The 10000-nt window shown below is 35.0% G+C and overlaps 1 protein-coding gene across 1 annotated transcript in view; it reads left to right on the top strand.

Moving 5' to 3' along the window:
- LOC115213197 (mucin-4-like) overlaps window positions 1–10000 on the top strand; it is a gene marked incomplete at its 5' end in the record, with an annotated part of 363030 nt that overhangs the window by 19170 nt on the left and 333860 nt on the right. The window contains 5 exons of the mRNA XM_036503503.1: window positions 1–830; window positions 1516–1656; window positions 5821–5927; window positions 6721–7038; window positions 7689–7902. The exon at window positions 1–830 is cut by the window's left edge and continues 1036 nt beyond it. Coding sequence (XP_036359396.1) covers window positions 1–830; window positions 1516–1656; window positions 5821–5927; window positions 6721–7038; window positions 7689–7902 — 1610 coding nt within the window. The remainder of the gene's footprint in view (window positions 831–1515; window positions 1657–5820; window positions 5928–6720; window positions 7039–7688; window positions 7903–10000) is intronic.

The raw sequence follows: 10000 nt of genomic DNA, 5'->3' as shown, positions 1-10000 counted from the left end.
CTCGACACAATATTCAACATCCTCGATGTCATCAGATGTAACAACAATCGCATCATCAACTGACCAAACTTCAGGTCCCTCTACACAATATTCAACATCCTCGATGTCATCAGATGTAACAACAATCGCATCATCAACTGACCAAACTTCAGGTCCCTCTACACAATATTCAACATCCTCGATGTCATCAGATGTAACAACAGGCGTTGCATCAACAGACAAAACCACCGCTCCCTCGACACAATATTTAACATCCTCGATGTCATCAGATGTAACAACAATCGCACCATCAACTGACCAAACTTCAGGTCCCTCAACACAATATTCAACATCCTCGATGTCATCAGATGTAACAACAGGCGTTGCATCAACAGACAAAACCACCGGTCCCTCGACACAATATTCGACATCGTCTATGTCATCAGATGTAACAACAGGCGTTGCATCAACAGACAAAACCACCGGTCCCTCGACACAATATTCAACATCGTCTATGTCATCAGATGTAACAACAGGCGTTGCATCAACAGACAAAACCACCGCTCCCTCGACACAATATTTAACATCATCGATGTCATCAGATGTAACAACCAATACTGCATCAGCAGACAAAACCACCGCTCCTTCGACACAATATTCAACATCGTCTATGTCATCAGATGTAACAACAATCACTGCATCAACAGAGAAAACTACACGTCCCTCAACATCCTCTATGTCATCAGATGTAACAACAATGGCACCATCAACAAAGACCTTACAAACCACGGCGGCAAGTCTTTCATCCACTGCTGCCCAGGGCACAAGTTTTACAACATCCGTGACGAATGGTACGTATATTTCAACTACCTATCGAACTTTATTAAAATGAAATACTGTCGTCCCAAATTAGTTTAACGCAGAATTATAGCCTATGTTGACAAATGTAAGTCTCACTTGTCCTTCTTTCCATATTGAATTGATTTTATTCAAGAGAATAATCTTTGTCGATACCTGTATTTTGTGTCAACGGTATAGTTATGCTAGAAAATTGTTGTATTCGCAAATAGAAAAATAATACTGCTGTTTGATAATTAAAATTTATACTTAAGTTTTCTTAGCATCGTGGTAATTATGAGACTGCCTGGTTTTTATACATATTTTGGTTACATTTATATATTTCTATATATAGTAGCGTTTACTTTAAAAATCATTAGAATTATTCTGTATATTGTAGCTACCTCATATCGTACATCAATTATTTCCTGTCACTCTAAGCATATTCCAGAACATATAATTTAGTCACATTAAAATACGCTCTGTATTAACACCTCTTAATATAAATATATTTTAGTTATCTTAACTATATCATTTTCCTCGCAGTTAAGAATGCCTTCTCTCAATCTTTATTTCCTCGAACGTAGCTTTGCTGCAGGAAAAAAAGAAATCTACTTAAGACAGAAAATCCTAGAAATTTTGAAATGAACCTGTCATATGTTACGACAATTTTATATAACAAGTTTTTATTTCTCATAGGAACCAATGCAGCTTCAACATCTACTTCTCCAACTCAAACCACATTTTACCAAACCTCTACTTTGTCGACTTTAAATCCTACAACAAAATACACAACGAAGATACCGACACAAACAACAACAAAATATTGTCCCCCATCAGGTGAGTATAGTTGTTTTGCCTGTAAAGCATGTCAATTTATTAATTAAAATGATTAGCTCGTTTATTATTGAATTACAAAGCGTTATCTTTCAAATAAAAAGACATTGAAAGTAAATACATATGTCAACATGTTCTTATTCACTCTTAAATTTCTGGCTTCTACAAATTTACTTTGTTCTCCATTTTGATTTTATGACACACACACATACACACACACACACACACACACACACTCTCTCTCTCTCTCTCTCTCTCTCTCTCTCACACACACACACACACACACACACACGTGTGGGTACATTCGGATACATAGATCGATAAATAGATACATAGATAGATAGATTGACAGATAGATAGACAGAGAGATAGAGAGAGACAGACAGACAGACAGACAGATAGACAGACAGACAGACAGATAGATAGATAGATAGATAGATAGATAGATAGATAGATAGATAGATAGATAGATAGATAGATAGATAGATAGATAGATAGATAGATAGATAGATATCCGAATTTGTATGATTGTGTATAGAAGAATATATCAATCACTGAAATTCCATCTAAGTCTTATTTTCACGTTTAATTATTTAGTTTTTATAAATTTACAACATTGAAATAAACTAGTACTTTCAGGTTTATGTAGTGACAGTCGTGTCCCACAAATGTAGTGAAATGGTTACATTTTTCTTTTAAGTACCATCCGGTGGGCTCCATTTGACTGAATCTTTTGAACAGTTAGTATGTGGCTTAGATGTCACGGTGTGGTGAATGCACCAGCTTGGTTAGCATTTACCCTGCTTTTTTCTACGAAATATTTTAGTCAATTAGTGTGCAGCTTGGATGTCATGGCTTGGTGGTACATCAAAGATTCTTTACTTTGACCGCATCTAGAAGAATAATTGCTTGGCTATATTTTGAAATGTTATAAACAATATAACTGTTTTCATTGAATTGTATTGTTGCAATTTTCCAGAAAGTCAATGTTGTACCTGAGTACCTTTTGCCAGATGGTTGCTTAACGGGATCTGATGGACACCAGGGTCCTTAATTTGTTGTTGGTGTACACTTGAACGTTCTGATAATGCGTTCCCTGTCTGACCAGTGTATATCTCTTCACAATTCGGGCACTTGATGCAGCAAATTACATTTCAGCTTTTGCAGCTTATATGTGCATTTGTAAATATTCTTCCGGCTTTTGTGTTCATGTATTGTCCGGTGTGCATGAACTGACATGTACCACATCAACTATCTTGCATTGAGATACAAAGAACGATTCGTCATTGTTGCCGAGGTCAAATTTTGCTTTTGTTAATAATTGTTTCAAGTTCTTCGACTGCCTTTTACTTAGAATCATTAACTCGAGCAGTGATTATATGCTTTAATTGATTACCTTGTGCAATGACCGGCAAGTTTACTTTGGCAATGCTAAAGATATTTTAGTGACACGGATTGAGTATGACTTGTTCTTGTTTTGCTCGTTTCTGGGTTGCCCTATAACACACTGTATACCATTTTCCAAAAGAAGAGACGGGTATCTTTGTTTGAGTAGAAACTCTTTGAGCTCTGTTAGGCGTTTTGTCTCTGATATTCATATTTTCTACAATGGTACAAATATTTCTGGCTAGGCAGTATAGGATATTACGTTTTGTATGTGTGAGGTGGTACGATTTACAGTTTGGGTATTGATGCGTGTTTGTGTGTTTATAGTATATATCAGTGTGATGGAAGTGTTACGTTTAATTACCAATATGTCTAGAAATGGAAATTTGGTACTACTCATCTACTTTGTAAATTGGAGAGCTGGATGCAGATTGTTCAAAAGGATATTAAATTCTTCTAGACTATTTACAGATTTCATCCAGATTATGAAGCAATCATCAAAGTATCTCTTCCATGCATTTTCAATATACCTTGTAAATTCAGTGCCGAAGTTTTCCTCTACTCTTTGGTACACTTGTATTCTATGTATCACATTACAGTGTTCACATAAACGGGGACCAATCTGGTTCCCATCGCTGTACCTCTAACTTGGATGCATTTTCCAGTATGCATACCTCAAGGAAATATAAAATCTGCGTACGGGTTTAGAATACTAGAATAGGCAGATGTGCTTCAAAAGGAAATCCGCTCCGATTTTAACCCTATCTACATTACATATACGAGGTCTGATCAATAAGTACCCGGACTGTTGCTTGGCGAGGATTGACCTTAAACTTTTCTGTACATGCGCACCAGGTTTTTACGTTCTATCCCACTCCGGTTGCTCACAGCAGTGATTTGAAGGAAGGTGTGTAGCGTGTGATTGTCGCATTCACCATGGCAGAGAAAGTTGTCATGGCGATACTTGCTCAGGGGCCTACACAAAGTGGCAGAAAGTGTATGGAGAAGAGTGTATGCGCCGCACACAAGTGTACGAGAGATTCAGATGTTCCCAACATCGCCGAAAAAATGTCGATATTCACGAATGTTCTCGGAGACCCGCAACCAGCAGAACTGAGAAAAACATCACAGATGTGCGTGCAGCTGTGGAGGGAAATCGTCAAATCACCATCGTGAGTTATCAGAGGATGTGCAGACTAGTTACAGTTCAGTTTAGTCCATTATCAACTAAGATTTGGAGATGAGACGCGTGTCTGTCAAATTTATACCAAAACTGGTTTTAGCTGAGCAAGAAGACACTCAAGTTTCAGTTGTACAAGATCTCTTTCATTGTGTCGAGCACGATGAAAATTTTTGAAACCTTTGCGTAGGGCTCTGAGTAGGTATCACCAAGCATTTGGCAAAATTTAAGGCAGATTCTTTGCTCAACTTTCTCTGTCAGAGCCAATGCGATGATCATGCGCTACACACATTCCTTACAAGTACTGCTGTAAACAGAGGAAGTGAGCTAGGAGTTAAAAATGAGTGCACATGTAGGGCAGAGTTCAAGGTCAATCTGTGCCAGGTAGCTTTACTTTGCATGCTTTAGTTTCGTTATTATGCCAACCGTCAGGATTCTTATATATATATATATATATATATATATATATATATATATATATATATATGTATATTTATATATATACATTCATGCATATGCCAACCTTTTCCGCTCACCGATTCCGCTCACAAGTCTTTGATCAGCGAGGTTACAGTAGAAGATACTTGTCTAACGTACCACGCGGCTTTACCCGGAAATCATGTCTTTTGGAAGTAAAAAAAAATATAAGGGTAAAGAATTTAAAATATGTCACAAGATATTGACCTCAGAAGTCTCCAGAGTGAACTATTTTCTTGAATAATGGGGTAGTGCTACGAAAAGTATTAATGTAATTGACTGAACATTTTAGACTAATAACGGTATTAGATGCGATGTGTCTGCACTAAATTGAGTTACCGCAAAAATAAATAATGACAACATAGCTGCCACTGTGAAACGAATATGATTCAATAAATAGCACCATGTTTTCGTTAGTTGTTTTACGTAACCATGTAGCTCTGTGCTCTTCTACTCTTGACCTAGTGGAACATCCTGGATGGAGAGAGTGATGCAGCATCAGTGCTCTTATCAGATGCTCATTGACAGAAGAGTAGAATACAGTAATGTAAGATAAAGTAACTTGCTCAAGAGCATAACACGCCGGCTGATCGGTCCTTATAATCGGGAGCACAACATCCTTACCATCCTCCGCAACAGCCGAGCCATCTTTCTCAACATCCTAACTATCTTTCTCTATTCCCACTTGTTATTTTCCCTTGGCTAAATATTCTATGTATATCTTTTAAACTAAGTTTGTACATGAAAGTAAACTGGATCCCAACAATTTTTACAAACATTAAGGATGGTTCTCACATTCACATTTTATATAATAATCCTCGTACATTTATAACAAAAAAAAAAAAATCCGCATGGTATGCCAATCAAAAGATAATGCTTTCTTTCTCTCTCTCTCTCTCTCCCCATCCCACTCTGTCTCTCCCTTTCTTCTCTCTCCTATACAGAGTTGAACACGTTTTACATATCATTGAAATGACACGGTTGAATTAGGATCATTGCCTCACTCTCCATTACATGGGTGGATCCGAAATAGTTACGGACACAGGTCCTCACCCTTTATACATTAGCTTTTATGATTGAAATAATAATCTTTTCAATTTTTGTTTCTTTTCCCCATTTTACAGCATTGCTCCAACACAATGAAGCACGAGACTTTTATGGTTTCCGATCACCATACATTTGCCCGTCAATTGATATCAACGTAGGACAAAGAAGACTGAATTGCTTTCACGTATGTACTAGTTTGCGTTATAACACTTAGATCCCACCACAACATTCCTTTCGTACATTCCTAATTTAGTAATTAAAGTTTTATCTGTAACTGGATAATCTCAGATAAATTTGGTAGTTTTTGCCTCTTCACTTATCATCTGCGGAACCGTGCTGTTTTTGTGGTTCTGATATATTTCTTTCCTAAGGCCGGTGTGCTGGCAGAATCGTTAGCACACCGGGCGAAATGCTTAGCAATATTTCGTCTGCCGTTACGTTCAAACTCTGCCGAGGTCGACTTCGTCTGTCATCCTTTCGGGCTTGATTGAATAAGTACCAGTTACGCACTGGGGTCGATGTAATCGACTTAAACCCTTTGTCTCTCCTTGTTTGTCCCCTCTGTTTAGTCCCCTGTGGGCAATAAAGAAATAGATATATTTCTTTGCTATAATATTCAAGCAAATCCACCTTTTTATACTGTAGGTATTGTACCTTAGATAACTGTTGTGAAATTTCATATATATATATATACATATAAAATTAAGCGATTAATATCATTATATACGATTGTTTATTTATATTTTATTAAAAGCGTAATAATTTATAAGAGAAAGGGAAATAAAAGCTAACAAAATATCATAGCTATGGTGTTAAAGACTAACTTTGCAACCATGTGATCTCCCGCTGTACCTTGGGCAGATGTCTAATTATAATTAGAAACTTTTAATTGAAAATCCTTTGATTGCAATGCCAATATAAACACCTTTTAATGACCTAATTGTTCTCAACTATGTTATGTAATTTTGTTTTGTCAGATCTACGCTGGTGGATATTTATCAGATAATATCAGAAGAGATACTAGGCTCAGCTACGAGCCGCATAGTTTATCTGACGATACAGACTATGTTATTGCTCCATACTGGGCAGACCTTTGGAATGAGTTTAAGCAAGTTAAATACAGCATTTATGAAAATTACACAACAAATGGAATAAATAGCAATGTATCGAATAAACTGACAGAAATTGATGCAAAAATTAAAATGTATGCAAATATTAATAATTTCCAATCTATTTGGGCACTTTTGGTTACATGGGAAAATATACGACATTATTCTCTAATAGGAACAACAGAGGTAAGTAAATTATATTGATCTCATGAATATAATTACTTTAAGTTTACCAATTTAAATGATAACTATTTAGGAATGCCGATTCATTCCTATTGAATTTACAATTCTATCGATGAATCTTAAAATTATGAAGTAGTAAATACTTAGTTTCTTCTTTTAGTACTTGGAACTGCTTCACTGTTTTTCTTTGTGATAAATCAGTTGAAATAAAATGTGGTTACACTGCCGAAAGTACAGTATTCCTTTATAGGTATAAATTGTAAACTTCATTTGGTTGGCCGAAACATTATCAAGTGACGACAATATAAATATTAAATCAAAGTAAGGATCCACATTATATATATAGCAGAAAGTTTGGTAATATTTTTGTAGTATATTATTTATAATATTTTTGCAGTATATTATGAAATTTAAAATTACTAAAAAAGAGAGCAAAACTAATGTAAAATAGTGGTTCCAAGCTAAGTGGAGTGATGACAACATGTGACATATCATCTTGATAAGATTCATCTGCGATCGATGATTGCAATAACAATATCATTTTATTGTAGTAAGAAACCTTCTGTTTTAGGAAAGAAATGTCGAAAATTATACGTAGTTTTCACAAGTGCTCATAGAACTTTAATCATGAACGTATTATCTTCGCATCTTAGGGAAGCAATCCAGGAATTACATTCCAAATGTTACTGGTCACAGACGGCTACTCAACCTATTTGCTTTATTTCTACAAACCTTGTGAAATGGATATGAAAATTGATGTGAAGGCATTGATGGGCTTTAACTTGGGCGGTAACAAGCGTTTCACGCATAAAGACTCACTGAAGACGAATAGTTTGGTAAATATAGATATAAAGGAAGGAAATACAGGTGAGATATCGAATACTTCTATTTATATTTAATAAAAATCTAAAAGGTTTTGTTAAAATATTACTAAATCATTGATACCGAGTCAGAAGTCTTACTAACATATATGTCATAAACAAAAAGTGTCAATTACTCAGTAAACATTGTTGAGATTATATATAAACGGAATTTTCGAAATAATATAGTGAAATAATTTTAGTCTAATTTACAACAAAAGTTATTTTCAAAATTTCTTGATTCCATTATATTCCTTCAGTTTTATTATACGAGTTTTACTGTCACTTTTTTTATTTCACACCGCTTGGCTTAAATCACAAACTTGTTTGCTTAGCCACATGTCAACCTAGTTATAGCTAGAAATTTAACCAACTTGACGATAATTCACATTTACAGGTAATTCAAATTGTTTCAATAAATTGATCAAAATAGATTTGAGGAATACAAGCCCGTAAGTTATACTCAACAAAGACAAACTTTACGCTACCTTAACTGATGCAGTCAGTCTTTGGGATGCCACTCTAGACCCTTTCCAGTCATCCATCGCTACTGGTCTCGGTTCTCTCTTATGCATATTGTGACCTCCCTAGTCATTGATGTTGTGACACCAAGATTTTCCCTGTCTGCCTCCCTCTTTCGCTTTTCCTCAACTGCACCCTGAAGTATGGTTTTGGACAACGAATTGAGTCGGGGTCCCAGTTCATAATAGGCAAGCATTCGTCTTCTTACTTGCATGTGGAATGGCTTCTGTGTACCAGTAGATTTGTTGACTAAAGCTTCTTGTTTTGTGCTCTATATACGGGATATTTAACAACCACCAGAACTATTTGTGCAAAAATGTCTAGATCCTTCGTCCCATGCTAGCTGTAATATTCCAGCTTTTATACTTATACAGAAGAGTTGAAGTCACTTTTTGAGATGTGCCGTTCTTGATCAACGTAGACCCCAGGTACTTAAAATCTATCCACTTGATCAAATCTCTTTTCGTGCAGCATGATGCTGGTTGTTGCATTCTAGTTGTTACTCTTAAGCAGGATCTTGTTCTTTTCTGAGTTGATCACCATCCTGTATGCTCCTGATACATTCTCCAGTCTGGCAGTAATCTCTTGTCGTTTCCATAATTGCTTCTTAACAGGTTAATATCATCAGCAAAGTTCATGCTGGAAATGGGTTTCCTCAAATGTAAGGAGAGGGTAGGAAGTTTTGGTGTGCATTATGTTCTTCAGAAAGGCAATGAAAAGCACTGAAGAGGGGATCCATCCTTGTCGAGCATCCACTTTTCTCATAAACAATTCCCCTATGTTGTTCAGCAGAATTACACTGTTTCAGTTTTCATACACTGCTTTGATTTCTTCGATGAGTCTGTTATCTAAGTTGTAATGTTTCCTCATTTGCCAAAGCCCATCGTGTCAAACATAGTCTAAAAATCATTTTGAAGCCGATGGAGTTGAGAGTGGTTTTTCGGTTATTTCACAGTGAGCAGTGTGATGTAAATATATCTGCTCCACCTTATTTCCTCTTCGTGGTTCGTATTATCTCCGCTATACTGCCGTTTGCTTGCTTTATGTATTGTTATCTCGCCTAATAACGTCCATCGGAATTCTAGTAGCTCTACGATATCATGGGTGTGCATAGAAAATTCGTGCAGAAATTTCTTCGTCCTTCACCAAGCATACGCAGCACCGACGTTCCACGTTGCAGAGGTAGTATTTTCTTTGAGAAATTGAACATATAAACATATATATATATATATATATATATATATATATATATATATATATATATATATATATATATATATATATATATATATAGATATATATATATATAATATATATATATATATATGTATATATATATAAATATATGTATATATATATGTATATATATATAGTATATATATATATATATATATGTGTATATATATATATATGTATGTATATATGTATATATATATATGTATGTATATATGTATATATATATATGTATATATATATGCATGTATATATGTATATATATATGTATGTATATATATATATAATTATATATATATATATGTATATATATAAATATATGTATATATATATATGTATATATATATATA

This window comes from Octopus sinensis, linkage group LG6 (assembly GCF_006345805.1).
Source record: "Octopus sinensis linkage group LG6, ASM634580v1, whole genome shotgun sequence".
Classification (NCBI taxonomy): Eukaryota; Metazoa; Mollusca; class Cephalopoda; order Octopoda; family Octopodidae; genus Octopus; species Octopus sinensis.
Note: the sequence above shows the minus strand (reverse complement) of the source record. Positions and strands in the feature narration are given on the sequence as shown.